The sequence below is a fragment of the Phalacrocorax aristotelis genome, chromosome 8, assembly GCF_949628215.1.
Source record: "Phalacrocorax aristotelis chromosome 8, bGulAri2.1, whole genome shotgun sequence".
Taxonomy (NCBI): Eukaryota; Metazoa; Chordata; class Aves; order Suliformes; family Phalacrocoracidae; genus Phalacrocorax; species Phalacrocorax aristotelis.
The window spans coordinates 15,000,167-15,025,673 of NC_134283.1; the positions used below are offsets into that span (position 1 = coordinate 15,000,167).

Below are 25,507 nucleotides of genomic sequence, written 5' to 3' on the forward strand. Positions count from 1 at the left end.
TTGTATCACCACGAGCATGAGGCAGACTTTCTGAATTCAAAAAAGAGTAACATAATGCAAAAGCTATAGCTGTGACGTAGTCATGAAACACAGCGATGCATGGACATGAGTTTGCAAACAAGTATCAGGACCTGTGCACAACATTAAAAGCATAATCAAAAAGTATTATACAACCACTGGTAAACAATAAGCAAGCCATATGTCACTGTCATACCCTTAAGTAAATCACCCACATTTTCACATTACCTTCCTCTGTCTATATAGGAACATAAAAAAATTGAAGTGAAATATGAAGATTTATTATGTCCCCTATATAGAATATTCACTTGGTACAAATGGTAGCAAACATTAATTGCAGATGGGCTGAAACTTAAAGAATGTGTTTGAGGCATCCTGAAGAGAAAATAGAACCTGAACCTCATTTTAGGAAGTATTTCTAGAAGGACTTGTCTCAAAATAACCAAGTCCAAAAATCCAGAAGCTTTTAGATAAAGGAGTGTTAATTACAGGAAGAGTGGAGATGCTAGTGCTGCAACATCTTGCACCCCACCTTTTTTTTTCCTATGTATCAAGCTTGCTTTTTATGTAAGCACAATGCACTTTGAAATACTAATTTCTACATTTATAGAATCCGCTCCCAGCCCCTAATGACAATAAGAATTATTGTCTGCTACTATTATAAAGTGTAGAAACTGAAAGGATAAACTGAAAGACATCTTTGAACAGATGAAAAGGCAACACCACTACAACACAGCATTATGGAGTAAAAAGGAAAAGTATTTGCAAGCTGCAGAGTGTATGAAGGCGACAGACCATTTGACCTGCAGTTATGCACAAATCTGCATTGACAGCAGTGTAGACAGGAACTAAATATACTCAGGTATCAGAAATACCTTCCTAGAGTCATGAAACATTAATTATACTATAAATACCATTATGTAACCAATATTCTAGTCATGAGCTCATTTCTGTTTCAGCATAACAAGGAAGGGGTTGGAAAGCTTTAAAGCACTGAGCATTAGCCCACTTCATTTCAGAGAAAAGGTACACTGCCAGCCAAACATGAACTTTAACCTGCAGTATTTCTTTCCCAAACTGCAGTAGGCACATCAGTGACTAGTACTTCCTTTAAAACTAGCTGCACAGGGTGACTTTGTGAGGACTAAGAATGTGCTAATGTGATAAATACCTGTGACAAACTATTAAACAAGCACACCAAATCTGGAGGAAAGTGTTTGAACAAAAGGGCGTGTTTTAAAATAAGCTTTTGAAGGAAAGATCTGAAAGACTCTTTGAGGACTCTCAAGTAAAGTGGTACTTCTGTTGTACTACTGCTTTCAAGTTTTAATTTTCTACTGAGACTAAGGCCTTACTAGAGTAGGTTAAGACCACCCAGCCATTTACCAAAAATTCAAGTGCATCATGCAGTGTGTCTCAAAAACTGCAGTCTGCAGGCCACAAAAGATGCTGGTGGACCTACACAGAGCAGTAGTCAATCACAACAGTCAGTCAAGAGCAACTAGAAACAAGCATGACAAAGAAGCTGAAGTTTGAACACTTTGCTGATGTTTCTGTATGAGCCATGGGGATGAAAGCATTTGTAAAAAGGAGGAAAGCATAACTATTCCTGCTAGAACTGGATCAGTTCACTAAGCAAACTAAGAAATCTGCTTGTCTGTGTGCATAAGGAAGAACTGTGTGTTGAAGAGCTTTTCAGAAAGTTAATCTCTCACTGCTAAGCACTGAGAAGCCCAACACCTCCAGCCTACTACCCATCACACATGACATTGAAAAGTGCATTGTTGAGTTGCCTCAGTATCTATCAAGATCTGGCCTGCTATCCATTTCTGTGATGTGAGCTTTGTTTTCCGAGGCATTTGTAATATTACACGTATTTGGACAGAAATGTTAGGAACTGCATTGAAATTATACCTGCTGGACACATGCATTAATTTCCATTTCCCCCATTTCCTGTTTTGTTTTTTTCCCCCCAATGGATCAATACAGTGGTTAATTTATACACTATCCTTTAACCCACCAAAATTACTAGCCTTCTCCATCTTTCTCTCTTTCTGCCCTTTCTTTTTAATTAAAAAAGAATAACAAACAAACCATGAGAACAAACAGATGTCATTAAACTGAGACTACTCAATCGCAGTTTTCCCATGAATAGGGCCAGGGCGATGACATTCTGTAATTGTTTTAGATGTAGCTCTGGCTGAAGCTTTGGCCTTTTATTAAAAAAATCCCATTTTGGCATAACTATCCTCTCTGGTATGGCTTTTTTTAATAAAAATGGAAGGTTGAAGTTAAAGGGAGACTATTAAAAGCAGAGTTTGGAGCCACATAGCACTAAAATGCCTAAGCAAAATATTTTTTACAGATTCTGCCTTAGCAGAGGTAGAGAGGGGTGCATCTAGAAACAGCTCCAATGTATTCAGCCGTGACATTCACTTTTAATGGCAATAATTACCTCTATTTAGAGATCGGTATCATTTTGACATCTTCCCATGGAGCACATCTGTAGCTTTAGAATTGCTACCTCAGATACCTATGAAAATGTAGGCATGCGGCAGAGAGACCTCTGCAGCCTAACAAGATCAATCTAGGGCATTGGGTATCGAAGCAGTTAATAGCTAAACTGCTGCAGCTACCCTGGCTACATGTATACTAGAAAGTGAAAATAAAGCTCCATCAACTAATTCACCAGGAGTTGTAATTGCACTTTTCATTGCCCACAGCCATCAGCCAAGTAACCTTCCTACATCTGGGCTGTCATCAATTCCTGCTTGCTGTGAGAGTCAAGCTCACAAGAATCAGGCAGACCATTCCCTAGGTCAGCTCTCAGCCCTCAGACTCCCAGGTTTTCAGTCTTGCGACAGCAATTGCTGACTATAAAATTCCTTCTCACATCACCACACTTGGACCTAACCAGAAATGAGGATAGGATGGGATGCGTTGCTAGCTTGCTAGCAGTGGAAGTCACACCACTACACACTGTTGTGAGAATAAGCTCTGCTAAGTCTTGCCCTGCTTATCTTTCTGTAGGCATTGATCAATACCTTCTGTTATTACTCCTTATCCTGCCTTAATGAGTTCAAACACGACTCTGAAAAGTGGACTTCCAGATACACCAAAAAGTTTTTAGGAAGCTATAATCCATCCTTGAAAGCAAGGCAGCTCTCCTCTTAGAAAATAGCTAGGTCATCCAGAACAGTATTCACTTTATAATCTAATACATGGGAACATTGATCTCTCAACTCCACTTGCTACCAGCATAGTAAATACAATGATTTGTTCTTAGTAAAAAACTTTTAAAAAACCTTTTTATCAGACACTTTCAAAGCAAGCACATTGAACAATTTCTTAGAAATTCTGTAAAAGGTGCTCTTGCTTTATTAGTAAATAGATGAAGCAAAAAAAAAATTGCATGATGTTCCTTCACACTGCACTTTACAGAAGCTATATCCAGCCTGCAAAACATGAAAACCTGTCAGTTTCATTTCTGTTCCTATGTTTTAAACCGCAGTGTTTTGCATATTACCCACAAAAGCTATGCTTGCAAACAAAAGCCTGAATTAAGTAGGTTCAGCAGAAGATGAGGCAAAATGTTACTCTTAAAAACCCTCCAGCCAGCTGGCAAAATTCCTGTGCATGGGGAAAAAAAAAAAAAAATCTTCTCTGACAGACAATAACGTGCTGCTGCTGGCAAGCCTGCTACAGTGTATTACTGAATTATCACTTGACAACATACATAGACCTTATAGCATCTAATCTCACATATTAAAGGACAGAGGCTAGACTTACTTCAGCCCTTCTTTATTTTACAATAAGAAACAGGCACCTTACAGCATTGATTGTTCCTCTAATTGAGTCTTAGATACATAGTTATGCACTAACTTTTTTCTTTGCTCCAAAAGTTTATTTTGTTGAGCTGAGTTTTGTCACCCTTTTATTTTTTTTCTCCTCCAGAAAGCAGATCTGAGGTCTGAGCCCATACTCTACTCTGTCTCTTCTCTGGTGAAAACAGCATAAAAGAAACTTTAAATACACCAACATAAATTCTCAGAGGCATTCCAGAAATTATCTTTTACATCCTAAATATCTGCTATGAAAAGCATTTCCAGATTACAAGTGCTGAGATAAAGCATACCTGCTTGAGTGTATTCCGACTAGGGTATTTGTGAAGTAATAGAAATTTAAGTGTGAAATTCAAGAGAAACAGCTTAGAGAGAAACAAAATAATAAAGGAAAAAAAAAGTATTCCCCCATCCCCAAGGGTGGGATGGGAGAACAGGAACAGAGATGACATCCAAAAGCAGAGACCGAGACAGACCTCAGACCAGCCAGTGGCACTAGGAACAAACCAGTCACATTACATTTCCTTTCAAATTTTACTTACCTTTAGATCCTCGCTCTGTTCAAATGACACCTCTCCCATGACCAAGCAATTGCCAAACCCCTTAGCTACTTGCTCCAAAGTTCAGATTTCAGGTTCTTAAGTGTTGTATTTTGTATGAATAATTAAATATTTATTGGAACAGAGCTGAATGTGATTCTCACACATTCCAGGTGACTGTAATAACCACTGTTTCAACCATTTTGGAAGCAGTCTCTTTTTGATTTTATACTTCTGGTTTACTGAAACAGACTTGCAATTTAATCACCACATTATCCACAGGAAAATGTGACTGCTGTAAAGCATAGATAAAACAAAAAAAAAAATCCTCCTGTGAAGATGAAGGTACTAGGGAAAGATTGTTAGCATTAAAAAAAAAAGGTAGTTGATCTCTCTACCACTCGAAGCATATAGAACTCCAGGTATTCTTCAGACCAAGAATAGAGTGTTCTGTACAATAGCTGGCTGTATAATTCCAGATACTTTTGAAACCAGCCTGAACAGTGCGTAGTAAGGCAGTGCGGTCATCTGCAGCAAATATAGAGCTTATCTGAAACTGTACAGTTCCCCTCCTTATCTGAAGTACTGCAAGGGGCACACAGATTAAGTACAGGGAAAGAAGGTAGATATTTCAGGCTCAGCTTTGTACCCCTAATTCATTGTGAGGGGTTTCCTCCTGTAACTCTCCACAAGCTCCAAGGGCAGCATTGCCTCATCTGGGGGAAAAGGGTGCTGCCTCTGCTACGTCAGTGGCTGATTGTCCCACAAAGGTAGGAAGACTTAAAATTAAGAGTAACACTGTTGAAGAACAACGATGTAATTACCTGACTTGTTAGGGGATGACTTCACAAACAAGCTAGCTGCTACACAAGGCCGTTGTGTTTGTCAAGACAGCACTTCAGACATGCCTCCCCGCTCCATGGCACCAGGGCCTTCATCTTCTTGCCTAACTACAAGCATCGGCATGTAATCTAGTCATTGAGACAAAAGCTTGCTCCGAACAAAAGTCCACAATAGCCCAGCCAAGCAGACAGGCACACCAGGAGGTCCCAGGGCCTTCTGAGGCAGTACCAGGTGGGGTCACAGCCACAGACAACCCCTTGCACCTCTGCAAGGTGCCAAGAGCACCACAACAGGAGGTGAAAGGCATGGCTAAACCCCAGTGTCTGGGATTCTCAGGTAACATGCAACAGCCCTATACCTACATGTACTGCAGCAATATATTCCCATTTGGCAGGTATAGGAGTGGGGCATGAAGCCATTGTATGCCATTCCCAGAGAAAAATCATGGGAAAGTCTAGTACTATAGCGAAGAACATTTTCAATTGCTCTACTGCTTATGAGGTATTATAGATCTTTTTTCTCCACTGATGCAAATGCGCAGCTCACAGTCTGGCATATCTTCCCTTACACCAATAAAGTTCATCCGAATATAAAAGAATTTGTACTGTAGCAGCACTACAGTTTAACATGGCTAATGTTTTATGAAAATAGAAACAAAAAAAAGACGTGAACGGTGAGTTAAAAGTTATGATAAATCTTGCAGCACTTTAGCTTTACTTCATTAGAACATAAGTGAATTTTTTGAAATATTGTTTAAAATTGAGATAATCTGTAGCCAGTAATTAGACAAAGAAATTAATAAATTTACTGAGTTTTAAGCTAGAAGCCCCAACTTATTTGCCTCAAAAGCTGTTTCATATACTCTAGGCTCACAGCTACAATTTTAAACTCTTTTGCCTAGAATATATCCGTTTTATTAACCTAGATGAAGACATGTACATATCAATGCTTAATTGCCAAAATCTGTGTTGTCTAGGAACCCTTTCGGAAAAGTGGATTCAGAAAACTGGAATATAAATCCAATTTGCTGTCAGAAAGGTGAGATTAATACAATTTGTCAGGCATTACTGTCCAGGGTTCAGGTATGATAAGTAGGGATAAGACAAGCTTATTCCTCCTGGAGATATCTATACGGCAGTAATTTATTTACTCAGCAAAGACATGAAGGGACAGGAAAAGGTTAAACACAAAGCTCAAGGTTGCCAAGCTTTGAGAAAGGAATAAATAGTGGAAAGGTCAGACAAAAAACAAAGGAGTCCAGGATCAACTAGGTAAACCATAAGGTAAATTTAATTGCACGTTTAATAAGCATAAAATGTAGTAAGTCCAAAAACAACCAGCTAGATACATAGGGATAAAGTTATTTTGCAACTATTGAACATTTCTTGAAACTAAATGAAGAAAGCATTCTGGAATTTAGCTTCTCATTTAGGAGGCAGGGAACCTTCACAGAGAGAAGAGTAGATCATTAGTCATTGCTATGACATCAAATACCTTTAAGAAAAAATTAAGACATTTAAGAAAAATTTAAAATGCAAGAAAAACATTAAAATTGAAGAAAACTAGAGGAGAAACTGAATTTATAATTTGAAACATATAATCCCCTGACAAAATGCATCACTGAGTTGAGTGTACAAACCTTGTGTTGGTCATCAGTTCTTTCCCTTTACATTTAAACATTTCTCCTTCTGCACTTCAAAGCTGAATTGAAGCTGCAAAATAAAGAACCTTATATTTATCACTGACAGAAGTGATTGGAAGGACAAAACTCTGAAATGAGAAGGCTCCATTCAAAGCTTAGTCCCTTGAGGCTCAAGTGTCATCAAGAATTTAGCCACAGTTTTATAATACAATTCCTGCACACAGGAAATGGCTGGAAGTTTTACTAGCTGCCTCGTCTTTTCACATTTTGCTCCTTGACCTACTTACAACCTGCACAATAGAATCACTGGTGGCATCTGGCACAGGAACAGGTAAAACTGTGCCAGTACTGAAAGCAGAAGAGTTACATTTTTATTGGTATCTTCATAAATGTACAGCTGAATTTTAAAAAAGGGAGATAAGAGGCTGTCAAGAGATAAGCCAGCCTTAAAATGAAGTGCAAGAAGAAGAAAGGCTACCTACACATCATGAAAGCAGCTCACTCAGAATTACGGTTTTGAAAAGATGAGAGGAAAGAACCACAAAATTAGTTTTTAGCCCCAGTTGTTTAATAAGGATTACATTCAGGAAATAAAGCCATAACATCAAAGCATGAAACATGGCACGTGACCTGATGAATAGCTTAAGACACTAAACTACTGCCAGGCTTAGCATTAGGCTTTCACTTGTAGTGAAAGACTCAAGTATTTCTTTATAGTCACTAAGCGGCAAACATTTATGGGTTTGTGCATGCTGAGATACTGCAATGGCATTTCTGTTCATCAAAACACAAAGGTTAGTCCTGAAGTCAAATGTCCTCAGCAAAACAAAACATAAGCAGTGGGCTAGGAAAGCTGCAATGAATTCTGTGGTTCACATAATGGAGAAAAAAAATGCCTGTAAGTTACACCTTTCTCTTTTCCTTTTTATCAGCTGCTCACACAAAAACCAATCATGTACTAAACTGAATTTTAATTCTCATCTCAAAGAATGCTCCAGATTTCTCACTCTATCCAGACTGTTTACATCCACTTCTAGGCAATGCATTCATTTTTAGTGAAGGCATACACCTGCTAAGCTACTTTCAGAAATTATTCCAAAGTCAACTTACTGGCAATATGCTTTTCCCTTCTTAACACCATATTTGATTCTGTTTCACAGGACATCCTGAATCACTCAGGAGTTTGTATTTTCCTACACACATTTCACACACCAGTTCAAAAACTGATCTACAACTCTTGAAGACAGTACAGAAGTTTGAATAAGGCATCTGGATTTGTAATTAAAAATCTGAGACACACTGAAGAGTCCTCAGTCAGGCAGTCCTTCCAATTTTCCCTCAAGTAAAACTTAATAATGTGCAACAGCAAGCCACTGAAGTGCCTTTGTTTTACTGAATGTTCCACAGCTGTGGGCTGATAAAAAATTACTTTCCATTGCAATCTTAAGTTTTCCATTAATTTCCAAACCCTCAGCTGCTACAACTGGCATACAGCTTTAAAAATTTTAGAATAATGCACTGCAAGGTACAGTACAAATACCACTAACAGACTCATGGAGTTCAGTTAGATGCTGTCCTCCATAAGGAAAAGGTGCATAGGCACTGGTAGCTGTTGGAAGTAGACAGCTGGGCACAGAAAATCACAGAAGACTGAATGATGCTACCCTTCCAAATGTGAAGTTTTCTAGAAAATCCTTCAAGTATGAATCATGGCAGCCAAACACTACATTCCTAAGGATAAGCATTTCACTAGGTCAATGTAAAAAAAAAAGTATATCAATCGCTTATAGGAGTCAGCTGCAGACTAATGACACTTAAGAAAATATGGAGGAAGATGTATCATTAATCCCTGCACATTTGTTGTCCACTCTTTCATCATGAACCCTATCTATATTTTCTTTCTTTGAAGATTTTTTTTTTTTTTTTTTTTTACAATGAGAAGTTAAATACATACACTAAAAAAACCCCACAGAGCTGGCAAAGAAGCAGCACATAGATTAGCAGAATACATATACAGTCTCCACACTAGTGTTCTGTTTTCTACCATGTTATCCGTACTTGCAGCAAGGAAGCAAAGTTTCCACATGCGATATATGTCCACTATTAATAAATATTTGTCACATTTTAGTGACATTATGGAAGGCTAATGGAACAAGTTAACTCCTTGGAAAGCAGCAGTGAAAATAGTAGCTGTGCAACTCTTATTGCAATGCCATTAGGAGTCAGGACATTTAGAAAACAAAAGTACCAAAACTTCCTTTCCCATTCCATTTGAACTGATTGCCCACAATAGAAACAAACATTTCCTGTGACATTAGGTTGTCATCAGCTTCTGTAATTCCCAGTTCACTCAGTCTTTTCTTGTGCATCTGGCTCTTCTTTGCAGTAGCAGCCCCAAGTTCATCTGCAATTTCATAATTGTTTTCAGTTTGTTCAGAAGTCTCAGCTTGCTCATAAAGCTCCAACTCATCAGTTACACACTCAGGTAGTTGTTCTTGCCTGAAGCCCTCTACACAGGCTCTCCCATCACCTGTCAGCGTAGGTTGTGTATTCCCTAAGTCAGGAAAACAATAAGAATGTCATCAATCACACAAAAATTTAAAGCTTTTGGAATTAAATTTTCTTCAGGCTTAACACCTCATCCCACTCACTTTTTGGATAACTACTTAGCGACAGCCATGTATTCCAAATACAGTATAAGATGCTTAAGGAAAAGGTTTCTTCTCAAGATGACTTCAAGTTGCCAAGTGATAGCGATATTAGAGAAAGTTACGGTGGGTTTACAAATTGCACTTCTTGACAGTTCTTCTTGAATAAGACATGAGAAATACAGTTGGCACATTTTATTTACTGCAGAGAAAAAATTCTGTACTGGGAGCACATCTCAAATCTAATGCACCTGGATATACTAGATTTATAAGTTTTAGAAGTTTCTTTTAGGAAGAGGAAAATACCTTTTGTTCTCTCTGCTGAAGCATCCTTTACATCAGAGGGCATTGTTGGTCTAACCAGGACCACACCATATCCTTCATTATTATGGATCATATTATTGACCATGGTTATCTTGGGGATGTCATAATGTTCATCTAAAAAGTTCTACAGCAAAGAAATGGAAATCCAACACGTTATGTCCAACTAAAGCAATGTCAAATATTCCAGTTTTAGGTAGAATCAGTTCTATGTATTGGCTAGTATTGTATTTTTTGCCTACACAAGTGACATTGCAAAAGGCATTTTCTTTCTGGCAGATAAGAAATAAAACAAGTGTACTGCTTTGGTAGACCAACCCAAGGCAAACAAGTACCATCATCACCATAAGTGAATTACGAATTCTACCATAAGGCAGCAAGGTTATAAACCAACCTAAACGCAAGTTATTTGCGTTCATTCTAGCAGCTATAAGCTTTTGAAAAACATTGAACTGACCTTTATAAGTATTCCCTCTTTGCAGTGGTGTATGCCGTTGTCTAACAGGGTGCACGTACTACCTGGATATATTTCCACACCAGCACCCTACAAGAAAAAATTGATGGCATTTCACAGATAGTCCAGGCACATTTCCAATTTAACTTGACAGCTCCATCGTAGATCTTTGTGTTCCTCTACCAGTCTGCACAATGCAAAATTGCATTACTACTCCAGCCTCGCAGCTTTGTTAACCAACTTAAGCAGCAATGCCCAAGGTTGAGACCCCATGGATAATATTATTGCCACCAGTCCATAAAAACTCTGGTAAAGACTAACTGCACAGCCTTGCATTACTTTCTTGTCCTTAGTCATCCACCTCAACACTCAAAGCCCCATCATTCTTAGAATGGTCCTAAGCAGAGTTCAATTCTGTGTTTATCATCTTTCTGTAAGAATCAATGGACAAGATGGCCAAAAAGGGCATTTCATTTGCAAAACAAATGCAAGGTTTAATGAGAAAATTATTTATGGGCAGAGAAAACAGAAAATCACTTTAAAATTATTGCAAGGACATGAATCAGTCCAGCAATGTAGCAACAATTATTTCACAGATGTCCTGTTACTACATCATTTTCATATCATCACACACAAATCAGCATGAGACACTTCACTGGATACTATTGGGGGCTACAAGACCCCTGGGACCAATCTCTTAAAAAATGTAGCTGTCCAAAATGAATCTGTAACGGTTCTCTCAAGAGTAACAGAAGTCACCCTGTTACTGTATTATTTCCAAGCAGCACCCTTTATTTTAATGTAGGAAACAAGGCAAAATTAAAAATTTGTTTGTACCTTGGCACCATACAGATCCGAGTTTTTCATTAATAGCTCGGCTGATGTTCGTATTGTTATGCCTGTAGTTTCACATTGTAACACACAGTTCTCCAGGGTGGTTTTCCCATGATGGATGTCTATGCACACAGAAAACAAATATTGTTAAATGAAACAGTTATGCAAAGGCAAGCTCCTCCTACAGATAGATGGACTTGTAGCATTTTTGCAGTGTGATAAAATTAGTATTTTAATTTATCCACTTCAGGTTAATTTTACTGATTTGCTTATGCATGGTTTGAACTCATGCTATTTTTCTAGCATTAGCAAGAACACTGCGGTAAGGGAACACTAGCCAAATACTTGTCTTAGAGGATTTTTGGCTTTTTTTTTTAAAGTGACAGCAACTCTTTTCCTTCCATTCCTAAGACAATTTTCAATTAATAAGATATTGAATACATGTATACAGGTGTTAATAAGCATTTTAACATGTTTAAAACAAAAATCTGTTGAGGCAAAGCATTAATTTGCACCTCCTGCAAAGACAGAAGGCCATGGCCAATAAACTCATTGGATACAATTTAGGATTATTTGAGCCTCAGTTTGAATGTACTATCAGCAAAGTTCTCAGCGGAGAGCTGGCTGGGTTCAACTACAGCTGAATATTGCCATTGCTTTTGTGGAAAGAGGAATTATTTCCTTTTCCAGGTGGCCTGACATAGGCTGTGCAGCAGTCGCAGTCGGGTTGCCTTAACAGCAGAAAAACAATCAAGCCAAATGATCTTATCCAAGTATAAGAATAAAACAAGAGAGCCACAAATAACTTGAAAGTACAGAGAGAAGAAGTTATTTTGATGTCCACATTATAAACAAGTTAAGAAAAGGGGAAGCCTTGATATTTATACCTGTAGGGCTCCTCTCTACAACATTTTGTTAGAACTCAAACTGTAACACTGGGTCCCAGCTTTAGTTCTAACAGTCAATTAATAGAGACAACAGAGAGATTCACAAAAAGGTTAAGATGCTTTTATACTTACTTAGAATTCCCTCCACAGCATCATGTTGCACTAACTTCAAACTGGAGATCCTTACATTGGCTCCTGTACAGTCAACAAAGTTGTCTCCTTTCCCTTGTTTTTCTATCACAATATCATCTGGCAGGCCATAGCCTTAAAGCAGAGGTGAAAGATGCAAGTTTGATGAATAACTGGTAACAGACAGGTGCTCAGTAGTAAGACATTTAAATTAAATAGAGGTTTAAAACCTGAGGTCTAATATCTTGACTAGGATTTTCCACCCAGTGCCCAGGCTACACCTTACATACCCTCTGTACCAAGGTACAGGCACACAAAACCTAACTCAAAAGTTACCTTACTTGAATGACACACAATAAAACGCAAAGTTGTTTTAGGCAGTTGAGCCTAACTGAGCTCGCATTTGCCAAGGCCAAAGTTCTCTACTCCTGAAAGTTACAACAGAGCAGGGAGATGCAGTAACCAAGGACACACAGGCACCTGCAGTTCACTTTCAAAGTACAAAGGTTCACTAAAGCAGGCAGAAGCTCCAAAGAGCATGAGGGGATAACCAGTCACCACAACAGTACAAGGAAGCAGTGCAAAGGACTTCATGTTGTTAGTAAGCTTCACTCAACTTCCCTATTTAAATTAAACTTGGGTCAAAATGTAATGTTCCTGTGTTACACAGGCTTCTAGATTAATTCAGATTAAAAAGAAACTTTCACAAGCATATGCCAACATTGATTTACTAAGCCATCCACAGTTGTCAGCATTCAACCACTTACAGGGAAATTTATGAGCATGTAAAGCTTTTATTGCTTGTCACTGACAAGAATCATGATAAGGAAAGCAATAATGCAATGTCTATTAAAGCAGCATGAGTCCTATCATTTTTCTGAAAGCACACACAAACTCAGATAAGAAGTGCCTGGGCAAGATGCTAGCTTTTAACCAAGTACATAAATAAATACTGTAATGCACAAGTAGTAAGGTTAAAAAAAACAAACCACAAACTTTGAACAAGTGTTGGCACAAAGTTTTAAAGACAGCAGATTTAATGCAAAGTTAAGTGATTAATACTTCAACACACTATACTAACTAGAAATCTTTTCCCACTGCTACCCCTGGGGATGAGGTGGCATGGGACAGTTTACTTCTAGTGCATAAAAAGAGAACACCATGGGGCAGCAAGTGGCAGATCTAGTTTAACTTCACACCACTACAGAAAGAGGGTGTTATCCAAGCCAAGAGTTTTAGGAATAATTGTCCTATAGACTACATGCAGTTTTTATAACCATGCTTTCAGCTTTCAGCCTGCCTTACACTTCACCTCTGAAGCAGCAGCTCTGGTAGTAAAAAGGAAGCTGGTGCCAAGACAAGAAATAAAGAAGGGAAGCGTCAAGTCATGTTCAATACACAGTGTGGTCATGGCTGTATATCCTGCCTGTAAGCTAAGTGACTCCACAGGAGCTAAAGGCAATCGTCATCCAGTAACACTGATCACAGATATCAGATGGGCTAATGCTGGAGGTTCCCATCCAGCTCAAACAGGTAGTGTACAAGCATAAGGAAAGTTCTTACGTGCCTTTGCTACACATTTTTGTCAAGTGTTAAAGTTATGCTTACCATGGTTTCCTGCAGCTCCTACTGCTTTAACCTTATTTAGTTCTTTTAAGTTTCTAATTATCCCTGACTTACTAATCCTCGTACTTTCTACCTTAGTACTGACTTGCACAGTGGCTGGAAAAAAATAAAAGCTCTACTAAGCAAAGTGACATTATATCTTTGATGAGTCACCCCTTCATCCCAAGAAAGCCACCAAAACGGCCAGCTGCTCAGAGTAGTGCCAGCAAAATTCTTCTTGATGCTCCTACTTCAAACATTTTTGGCTGCTACTATTGCTATAAAAACTTCTTTAAGAGGAATCCGTATAAGATTAAATACCCCTACATATACTCATTATTCTGAGAGTGGATAGTACTAAAGATACATATTTATATGCCTTGCTCCTTAAAATAGAGCAGCTTATCCTTTAATAGGTGTGCTATTGCACCATTTGTATTACTGTTTCCTCAAAGCTAGAAAAGCAATAAATAACATCCTGCACAATTTTAGAACAATGTCATTTTTGCAGATAAATAGAGCACTTTATTGAGGTTCTTTATTCTGCAGGTGCATTGTCTATTGGCATACATATCTATATAAATCAAACATACACAAGAGAAGGGCAAGAAAGAAAATGACACTCATAAAACAAGGACAGCAAGACAAAGTCCAGAACAGCAGGAAATTAAACTCCCAGACTTCTTCCCATTAAGAAGTTTTGGCAAGATAAAAATGCAGCTAAATAAATATTTGAACAGCTGCACAAGCCCCAGTGATACACAGACTATTACACTGCAACAGAGGGTGCATGCCTAAAGCACAGGAATCACACTGAGAAATCAAGAATTGTGAGGAAGAGATAGCAACATAGCCTAGACAAGGCAGAATTATTTCAAACAAATATTTGGCAAGTAAAATGGAATCATATATGCTGTGTCTGTTTCTGCAGAATAAATACACGTCCTGAACTAACAGCTCCCTCCTCTACCCATGCACTTCACAATGCAGATTCACACTGGTAGCCCCACACACACGTCACTGATATGCAATACATGCCATGAACTAAGTTCTAAGAGCTCTTGGTTCTTTCCTTCTGTATTCACCAGTGGTATACTGGCAGTGAGCCTCTGAGTACACCTCTTAGGCAGAGTAAGACTGAACAAGGACCTGTCTCAAGTACTCTTAAGCTATTGGCTCTAAAAACTGAAACCTCTCTAGAATGACTTTTGTGCTTCCTAGATTTAAAAAAAAATTTAAAAAATCAAGTCCCTCTAGTTTCTGTTGAATCCTCTCTATTATCTATATAATCAGGCTTTATCCAGACAAATAGTTAGGAGGAAGTGATGAATTTGCTATTAATCAGCAAAATTTAGAGTTTATTTTCAGAAGTAACTACGGCTAGTGAAACAGCTTACTCCATCTTGCATTAGACATGGCTCTACAAGCAGAAAAAGGAATGCTTTGGATAAAAAAGCAAATACTCCCTCCAAACTCCGCAAAAAGTAAATCCTTATGCAAGCCTAGTTTAAGACATTCAGTTTACTTTGTTTTAAGGACCCTTATGCTAGCAAACCTACCTTCTAGTTCAATTGAATCAGCAATGCAGAACACACCATCTACAACATAATGACCAGGACAGATGATGACTCTGTCTCCTTCAAAACAGGCATTTACAGCTGCAAGTGGATCATTGTGAAACTGTAAAAGACAAACAGTATAATCAGCTTCTGAAGAATGTTATAAAAATGGATGCATTTATGCCCTTAAAGCTTGCTTTTCAATTAAATGTTGCTGCTTTTGCTTAAAAGAAACCCTTTTAAATAGCACCAATAAGACAATTTCTACATTGAATTCAGGACTCAGAGTACTCTCTGGACAAAAACAGGCTTAAAACATTCCTTTGATGTTTGTGTCATGTCCATTCCCCCATGAGAAAACTGGGGCAAAGACACAGATTGAAGAGCATACGCACAGGAAAGCAAATCTCAATATGGCCTTGGTTCCAGGCCAACATTTGAATTGTGCCTCAAGTGACTTGCCATGAATTACTGAAGAAATAGATGACAGGAGCACAAACAACTCAGCAACTAGATTTGAGCTGGTCTGAACACTGACGTAACCCTTCAGTCCTGGTGCAAGTCACCTCAAAATAGAGTTCAGATATTACAGTGGCAAATATGGGGTCCACGTGGTCCTTTTTCTTGCCCAAAGAAGGCAGGCTGATATCCTTCATAAATATTACTGGGGCATTCTGTATTGAAGGATAACAAATAGTACAGAAAAAATGCACATTTATTGCTTCTCAGCAAATTCCAGGGTAAGCATAGTGAGAGCATTTTGCAATTACCACGTCAGAAAATCTGATTTACAGCCCAAAAGTTAATCCAGGACCTTCCCTGTGGCCCCATTTTGGCCATCTGTAATTCATGAACTTGATCAGAATACAGCAAGCAATTTCATTTGGGCCCAAAGAATCCAGACTGTTCCTTAACTGCTGAAGTGGTACATCCTGTCTGAATTCACTAAAACTGAACAGAACTGCTCTAAAATAAATCTCCCCTACACAGAACTAAAGCAATGGAATGACATTTCTGTCTTCAAACTCTAGATCATTTTCAGTAGTATCAAAAGACACAGGTGTTTCAAAGACACAGGTGTTTCAAAACTCAATATAAATATTACACCTTACCATGTTTCATTGTAGAATTACTACAGAAGGTTTATCTCATTATTTCCTACCCACAGGAAGGAAACTGCTTGTATACAGTACTCAGCAGACACAAATGAATTAGAAGAAATTATTTGTATCGTCCAGTCTTATCACTTATTGTTTAAATTACAGTGCTTTTTTTGAACTGACAAAAAAAACCACACTGCAAATTTAGTATCTTGCACATGATAAATTAACTTGTTCTTCCACATTGTTTCTTGAGGAGAAAAAAGCATTAGCAGACAATTCCTGTCACTGTACCTGTATTTCTAATTCTTCACTGCAAGATTCAGAGCAAAGTTTGTCCCTTATCAATGTCTGCAGCAGACTTGCCATCACGGTTGAGGATACAACATGAGTGATCTTGGTACCGGTTGGTCTCAGTCCTTTAGGTTGGAGACCACTGTATTTTTGGTAACCAAACACATACCTAAAACAAGAGCAAAGCCATCAGTTCTTTCTTCAGTAAAGAACATCCTTGTACAGTTTCCCATATGGTCCTCCTCCTTGCACAAACCCACCAAGTACCTCAGCAGAGGATTCTCAATTAGTTTTAGCTTTTGTTTTAAGTGCTCTATTTCCTCATACAATTTTAGTCCTTCCACCATGGAGACGTTTTCTACTTCTGAGTCTGAATCACTGCTTGATATGTTGTTCCTCACATTTAAAAACTTCCTGTAAAGCTCTTCACATTCAGACAACAAGGTCTGGTAATCAGCCACAAGCCCAGAAGGAACACGGTGTTCAAGGATGTCATAGTGCCTGCGATTCAGAGCAAGGGGTCAGTATATTTCACATTTACAATTTTGAAAGATCAAATACAAACCCAGAGAGAACCTGAGGAATTCTGCATCAGTACTTTAGTCAAGATTCTTTGCAGTCTCTATCAATACTGCTCAATGTTTTTTCAAAGCAGCAAAGCCAAAAACCTGAACAGACACAAACATATTACTTTCTAAATAGTTGCCCATCCACCTTTAAAGATTACACATAATTATCAGAAACTTGCTCCAAAACAAAGGCATAAGCACAGCTATTAAAAAATAGTAATTTAGAAGGTAATTAGATATAAAAATTAGTCTCTTTTTAAGCAATTATTAGAAAAACTAAGAAAATCATGTCCACAATAGATGAAAAATCCTATAACGTGAAGTCTCTATTAGCAACAATCTAAACAACTACATGGACAGAAATGCAGAATGAATGAGAAAGGCATTACCAGCACCAGATGAAGATGTGAAGGCACTGCATAGTAAATTTGGCACCATCACAAGACTATCCTCTACAAATGAAACTGCAGGCCAGAAAATGACAGCCCAAAGTTGATTGCCAAAGTCACACAGATGAGGACATCTGCCAGCTAGACAGTGCCAAGAACTCCAGGGCCAATCATGTAGGACCAATTGTGGTCACTACAAAAAAGCTGGGCAGCAATTAATGATACAAATAAAATGAGACTTAGTTATCTCACACCATTTTTGTAGGGAACCAACTGGACACAATATAAATAGCTCTATTGAAGAAGCAACATGAAATAAGGGCAAAGATGTTCCCTCAATTTTCAGAGGTTCTTTAAAGGGTGCACTTAAAGTACGCTGCAAAGAGCAAGAAAGTTGGTAGTCAGAGCAGTCAATATCTATACAGTTCCAATAATCAGGGTGTACGGAAACACAAAGAGCCTCACAGAATTTTGGCAATGTTATCAGAGGCAACACAGTAAGTCAATACAGCATGATTAACAGCAGAAGAATTTATAGCAATATTGAAATACAAAATATTTGAAGGAAACCAAATGTTGTATATAATTTGGCCCTGAAATGCATACTCTACATTTTAGAGCTGATCAGTATGAAAGCACATAAACCTATCTTGTTTTTTTCAAGCTTTAGTTAAACAGTTCTTAGAGCTTTACTTCCCTCAGAAGAGTAGTACAACCTAATGTGCAGTGTAAAGATACTGTCTGCTCTCATTAAAACAGTGCACACCAGAGACCTGAAAAGTTTAAAGCATCATATGTTTCCATGAATTGAGGATTAACATTATTTCTGAGCTGACACATCAGTGCTTAGACCACAACACAGAATAGCACCAACATCCATGTAGCTTGGAGGACAGGCTTTGTACCAAGCGTGGTGTGGGAGAATAAGAAAGGATAATATTTACTTTTCTGCTTGAAGACATTGTTTAAGCATTTTGGATTCTCGCTAAAATGGCTGTAAGGCCACACACAGTGTTAAAAAAATAATAAAAACATTATCCATGGCACATCATTGCATTCTGGTTTCATTCCATGCGAAGTCTCCATAAGGCTCTACAAACTCAACAACAGAATAGCCATTTGCTGGAGCATAAGAGTGTAAACACTTCAGAAGCACGTACAATTTCCATATATAACACTTCCCCCTAATTTGTATGATCTCAGAAAAATACAGGCATATCAGAGCCCTCAAATGTCACATCGTGTCCTATTTCAAAGCAAGGCCTGCAGCCATCCTTATAGCATGGGTAATTATACTAAGTTTCTTTGTAAAATACATATATGCTTATTCTAGCACATGTAATGCCGTATTCAAAATAGCATTTCTCGGTTGGTTATAAATATTCACTGATGTAGTTCCCCAGCACCATAGCAGTATCAAGCATGGATCTGAATGACACACAAAATTCCAGATACTCATGTTGCTAAGTAATAATAAGTAAAGAAAATAAATTGAAAAATTCATTAAAGATTAACGAAAAAGATAATGCACCATATATCAGGGGAAAACCTACAGTAAAATTCACTTTTCAGTTATTCGTTCCATGTATGTTTTATAGTGTGCTTTGGTTATCTAGCACCGTCAAAAATATAACCAGATTGTGTCCTTGTGCACCGCTTCAGTTCCATGTGGCAGACAGCGTTAAAAACCCAACTTCAGAAAAACAATGCCGACTAATGCCACTATGGAAAGAAATACACACATTCATCCTTCAGCATGACCAATTTACAAGATTCTGTTTTCATTCAGTTCCATTCTGGTTCTTATTCAATGCCCGGAGATCTCAGAGCATCCCACGCTAGCTTTAATGAGGATTAAAATTCCTACACCTGCAATTTGACAGAAGCTATAGCTGGGTTTGGTACGCCATCTGATGGAAGGTCAAGGATTACAGGGAAAAACTAAGGGTTCAGAAATCAAGTGGCAACCTCAGTTGCACCCTCTTTTCCATACAAAATTTTGACCAGACAGTGAATGTTGTTAGAACAAACTTGCTACGATTTACTAGTGAACAGGGTTTTTTTTAAAATCTAGTGGTGTGCCACTATTCCCACAACACCCTTCCCTGTGGTTCTACCGCAATAACATCAAAGGTGTTGCACTTACAGTCTCAGTCGAGGCTCAACACATCGCACAAAGTAATCAAAATCATCATCATCATCCTCATCCCAGGTCCTCCAGATGCACTGGTAGAAGAACCTTTTAAAGCAAAGTAAACATTTAATCACAGAAAGGAGGCCATATTTACCTGAGCAGAGACAACAGCACTGGAAACACAAATGTAACTAATTTAAGAATTCATCTCAAAGCATCACCTCTCTCCAGTTCCATGCTACTGTCCTGTAAGCTATTTAGAATACACAGAATTTATCTTTGTCTGTTGTTTACCTGCATAGAGCTTTGTGTATCCAGGTTCAAAATTCATAATAGCCTGAGTCCCACTTTCACCAAAAGAGAGTGTACAACTAGAAGCCAGATTTCACTTACACTCTTAAAATCCTGAGGCTTCTTTGCTTGTTTGGTTTTGGCCAGGCATCCTTCAGCTAAGCTTTCTTTTTGACAATGAGTTTGTCACCTCTATCATTCAAGCTTAGACCTCTACTACTGAGTAATTCTCCACAGAACATGTCTCTTCTCCCCTTTTCCTCCTGACCCCCCACTTTTGAAATAGCCTATTTTCTAGACAGGAAGGTCATTCCTCCTATTTTAGCTTTTTCATCCAGTTGTATTGCCTTTTTGTAGACAGCTTTCAAACGGCATGCAGAACATGAAAGCAAGGGAGATCCGAAAAGAGAGAGAGATAATAAAGAAAGCAAAAGAAAATAGAAAAACTATGATGTGAGCAGACACCAGAAGAATAAATATTTTTTTCTGCAAAATGCAGAAAAAAGATTGGGAGAAAAAAAATCCACCAAAATGTTACAGACAAGAAAGGAACACTGGACTAAAGCCAGCAAGGTGATAGAGCCCAAGGAAATCTGGGGTGGAAGAGAGGGAAAGCAACATTTTCCCCCCCACCCCTTTTGACACAGAAAGCAGACTGACAATAAGCTGCAGCTAAATTTACCTTGTGATTGTGTGATTACCTGTAGCTGCAGAGGACACCACAGATTTTCTTTGTGAGCAGCCTCCTCATAGCACCAGTCATCAGATTTACTTTGGAAAACTTGGCTTGCAGAGCTGCCAGCATGACCACAAGAACTCAGGACACAAGACAAAAATTAAACCTCGAGCATTTTCGTACCTGACATGCTCTACAGCTAATGCTGTCTGGTCAAACTCTCCTGACTGATCATACACGACCCACAGCTCCTGCAGTGGTATCTGACGCTCCTTCAGCGCCAAGAGTTCCTGCATGCACTCCAAGGTAAAGGTGCTGTCCTGTGACTCACACAGGAAAGGCTCACTGAGTTGCACAACTGCTTTCAGAGCTGAGTATTCCACATCAACAACCTGTTGGAACAAATAGTTCTTCAGATTTCTCAGAGCCTTAGATACAGCTGAGGAAGGCTAACATGATGTGCATAAGTCAGCAGGCCATACTGCAAGCACCAGTTGACCCACGCAAACCAAGGCACATTGCATAGTATAGCAAAGGCAATGTACTTAGCTGAAGTGATAATCCCAAAACCTTCTTGGAACCATGCATCTAAAGCCTTTTCCACACTCAAAACTTTGTTCAAATCCCTCAGTACAAGGCCAGTCAGCTGCTCCCCTATTTTGGGGTTGTTTTGTTTTTCAAAACAGTATCCTCAGACTCAAACAAATCAATACCTTACAGTTCTTAGGGACTCCTTTGGGGCTCATTTTTCTAAGTGCCCACAAGACACAAACAATCCAAAGAGTTAGTCTGGGTCAGTGAAGCCTTTTGTCACTAATTGGGCTGAAAAGTTGAGGGGGTACAAAGTTTTTCCCTCTTCAAACATGTAATGGAAGTGCAAGTTTGAACACCCCAGGTTTGCACAAAGATGTATGACTTGGGCATCAAGAGACCTAGAAAATGAGTATCTCAAACCAGCAATCCTCACTGGGTCTACGACAGGCGTATGCAATGCAGAAGAGCTATTGTCAGTACTAAGGTGGGTTAAAAGGAGGAATTTTGATGATTAAAAAAAATTACGAATGATCAGAGCCTGATATTTGAAAAGACTGTATTACAACAGCCAGCTCTGGATCAAGTATTTATTCCCTCTGTGCTCACAGAGTTCTACCTCACAGCTCACTGGCATTAACTTGGTGTTCCCCCTTCCAATTTCAAGCAAGGAGCCCTTTGAAAAAATTCCTATTGCTGTAGCCATCACCGGCAATTAGATACAAAAACGTTACTATTTTCTACCAGCTCATGAACTTCATAGATAAATGATCTGTTTGTTAGAGGTAAATGATGTTAACTGGAGACAAATGCCTGAGCAACTGCATTCCATTTACCTCAACAAGGACCTCAAACACATTAGTGCGCCAGACTGCCTGCCATCCAGATGGTTCAAGGACCCTCTCCAGGTACTCAGCTGTGAATTCTTTCACCTCGGAAGCTTTGCAGTCAGCTAAAATTGAAGACAGTACATTTATGCAAGGAAAGAAAGAAAAGTCCTACAGATCATTGGAAAATTAAAGTCAACACAGTTGAAATGTTCCTGTACCACATCTAAAGTTGGACTTCATTTTGCTTATAATAACCATCAGCATTTTTGCTGTCTGTCTCAGTACTAAGAGGGCTGGAGAGTCACCTATTTTGTGCTTCTCTGGAAGAAGAGATCCAGCACTCAACCTTCCTGGTAGTGAAGGTTTCAGTGCCAGTGGTATTAAACACCTAACCTGTGCCTTGTCTTAAACAGTCTTAGTACTCACAAAAAAGTTCTAGTAAGATCAGTTAAAACAAGGCACAGAATCTGGTATTAGCACCTTTTCCTTCAGATTTTATTTACTTATATTAAAACCACTGCCTCCTGGTCCACCAGCTAGAGCTGAGGTTACAGCATAAGTGATGACGGCACACTACCTCTTTTCTAGTCCCTGTTATAAAGAGCATCTCAGAGTTTAATATGGAATAGACTCTATTTAAACTGGGTAATCTAAACAGTCACTACAAGAAACCTAACTACATGTTCTTTTTCTACTAAGGAATTACTTACCCAAGATGTAATCCTGGTAAGCTTTAAATCGCTCGTAAAACAAAAGATGATCAGTGTGAAAAATATCTGGAAAAAGAACACTTCCATCTGGCACAGTCCTTCCTAAAGCAGGCCCTGGTTTGTCGCGACTGCCATAATTACTACAGGAATCACCATCTTCCTGGAGCAGATCTAGGGAGAGGAGTGGGAACAAAGCAAACCCCACAGTCAGTTCAATGCAATCACCACTCACTCCTCTATTCCCAAAGAATTCCTGGTCAGCCCAAGATGTATCATGAACCTGCTTTCTACAACGCATCTTAAATTACCCTTGGTGAAGAGACTATCTTACTTGGTTACTTGCTCTTGTCTTCAGAATATTTACCCTGTCCCAAAAGAGGATCTCCTTATTTGTTGCCAATTGCCCGGAGCTGCATTTATATGCTAGTTTACTTTGTTCTACATGCAAGTTCTAAAATCATTTAGGTAATACATTACCATTCATGTACATATTATGCCTTGTTAGTACACTGCCTGCATCACCCAGATGTGATATTACGCAATAATCCAAATTATTTTCAAACATGTATAAAAACAGCTGATCCCACACACAACTGATCCAAAATAACACACAGGGTTGGTTACTGTGAACAAAGAGCAAAATATAAGATGCACAATAAAGTTGCAGCTACTAATTTCAGCTGAAGATATGTTTTCAGAGTTGCCCCTTCCTTCTCTTAAGTCTTTTCCAGTTCTTCTGTAGAAGCATTCTTTTTGTATTTAAAAAAACTAACAAATAACAATGTCTCCACATTTGAAGTCTCCATGGAAATTCCAAACAACATGTTTAGACAGAAGGGGCAGAACATTGTAATTTTTAGCCCGCTTAAATGGATGTTGGCTGAATCTTTGCTTTGAAGGGCACAGTACAATAACAACATCCCTTTAGAAGTCTCCAAAAAAGTATCTCCATTTGTGTTCTCATCACAAACTTGGTGAACTCAGTCACTGATGATCTTATAGTGTCTCTCAGGCCTGGGCATCCATAAATTCAGAAAATACTAGAGAGATGACTGCAGTAAACCAAGGGTGATGATGATTCAGGGATTTTTTTCCTCTTTTCAATAATTATCGGCTCAAGACACCCTCATTGTCCATAACTTGATTCTTTAGCAATCCATAGGCCCCTGCGTTTTCTCAAGACTACAGTCTGACCTTTACTATATACCTAAAAAAAGAAAAAACCCACATTGTTTCTAACACGTCCCTTACATTTCAGGATGTGTTATGAAAACTAGCAGTTTTGACCTCAAATTTGTAAAAGTTCTTACATATCTGGGGCCAAACTCAGTCAACCAAACAAAAACCAGCGTGTGAGCCCATTACAAGTGCTTAGACAATAGAACTTTTCTTTGTAGCAGAACCACTGTAATAACGTGTAAAGAAAGGAAATGAAAAGGTGATTTTTATCTTCAGGTATTTCATAAATCATACTTGATAAGTTTCTTGTAAAACTGTAGCTATGGTACATGTACACCATACATAGCAATTTTTTCCCACACACCCATAATCAAATCCAGCAACTGACAGCAATACCCTGTACAAGCCACGCTATGAATTCCCGAGCACAGCACAGGTTCCAGACCAAGCTATTTAATGTAGCTTGCTCTTTGTTTACAAACTGCAAACCTATAGCCACACATCAATAATGACCTGGCACTGAGCAATGATACTCAAAGATACTAAAACACAAATATTCCAACATGGTACTATTAAGGCAGAAGAGTCACCTTTAGGAAACATTTTTTTTCTGTTTCGAACGCATACGTGTCCCTGCACAGCGATTTAAACGCCTGTGGTATGTACCTGAGACAGACACCGTAAGCTCACTTTAAAAAAAAGGAAGAAAAAAGATTTTCCTTTACTGCGTTTCTTTCCAAAGACATCCCAATGTTCCCTCGCAGGGCACCATTTCCAGCCCGGCCCCGACCCCAGGCAGCAGCAGCCGTACAGGCAGACCCGCTGCCCGGGGCCGGCCCTAGGCACCCCCACCTCCGCACCGCGGCGGGCGGGACGCAGGAAAACACTATCCCCGTAGGAGCGGCCAAGCAGCTGGATAAGAAGCCCTACCTGGCTTCACCTCCTCGGCGCGCTGCTGTAGGCCAGCACTGCCGGTAGCCGGCAGCGGAGCCCGACCGTCCCCCTGCGGTGGTGGTGGTGGTGGTGGTGGTGGTGGTGGTGGTGCCGCCGCCGCCGCCGCCGCCGCCGCCGCCCCCTCGGCGCTTCCCGGCAGCAGCTCGGCCATGCTGGCTGGTGGGCTCCCGGCCGCGCCGCGCCGCCCGCGGAGATTTCAAACTCCCCCGGCAGCTAACCCTCCGCAACGTCACCGCCACCCACCGCCCTGATTGGCCAGTGATAGGGCGGGCAGCGCCGGGCCGTTAGCGCGACGGGTGAAGCGGGTTCGGGGCCCGCCAGCGCCTCCCCGCTGGCTCCTATGGAGCAGGGTGGCAGCCGGAAAGGCCGGAAACGGAAAAGTGCTTAAAAACTTCTACCTGTCCGTCAAACCCAAACCGATAAGGTGGGTCCGTTCTTACTAGGCAAGGCACAGAAGTGCTGGCGAGGATGGGCTGCGCCTTTTCAAAAGGGAGGCTTGCTTCCAGAGGTGGCTCTGTCCCTACGGAGA

General features: G+C 39.4%; 1 protein-coding gene across 2 annotated transcripts; it reads right to left on the reverse strand.

The window, feature by feature from the left end:
* Window positions 1–6,505: 6,505 nt before the first annotated feature.
* Window positions 6,506–25,222, reverse strand: SHCBP1 (SHC binding and spindle associated 1). 2 transcript variants are annotated; one of them, XM_075101494.1, is made up of 13 exons: window positions 24,955–25,222; window positions 22,846–23,016; window positions 22,142–22,257; window positions 20,958–21,166; window positions 19,820–19,912; window positions 16,983–17,216; window positions 16,716–16,884; window positions 15,322–15,442; window positions 12,161–12,292; window positions 11,145–11,263; window positions 10,311–10,397; window positions 9,839–9,980; window positions 6,506–9,438 (listed from the first exon to the last, which is right to left on the reverse strand). In XM_075101494.1, the coding sequence occupies exons 1-13, from the start codon at window positions 25,127–25,129 to the stop codon at window positions 9,116–9,118; spliced, it is 2,091 nt and encodes a 696-aa protein (XP_074957595.1). In that variant the 5' UTR covers window positions 25,130–25,222; the 3' UTR covers window positions 6,506–9,115. The 2 variants fall into 2 exon arrangements, with proteins under 2 accessions (XP_074957595.1, XP_074957596.1); XM_075101495.1 differs by lacking the exon at window positions 16,983–17,216.
* Between the last annotated feature and the right edge of the window lie 285 nt (window positions 25,223–25,507).

Bases quoted from the DNA above. Each gene is read 5' to 3' on its own strand.
- SHCBP1 (XM_075101494.1), bottom strand. From the start codon at position 25,129: ATGGCCGAGCTGCTGCCGGGAAGCGCCGAGGGGGCGGCGGCGGCGGCG. The intron at 21,167-22,141 runs GTAAATGGAATG...TTGTTCCAACAG, and splicing joins TGTTTGAGGTCCTTGTTGAG to GTTGTTGATGTGGAATACTC. The intron at 16,885-16,982 runs GTACTTGGTGGG...CTCTTGTTTTAG, and splicing joins ATTGAGAATCCTCTGCTGAG to GTATGTGTTTGGTTACCAAA.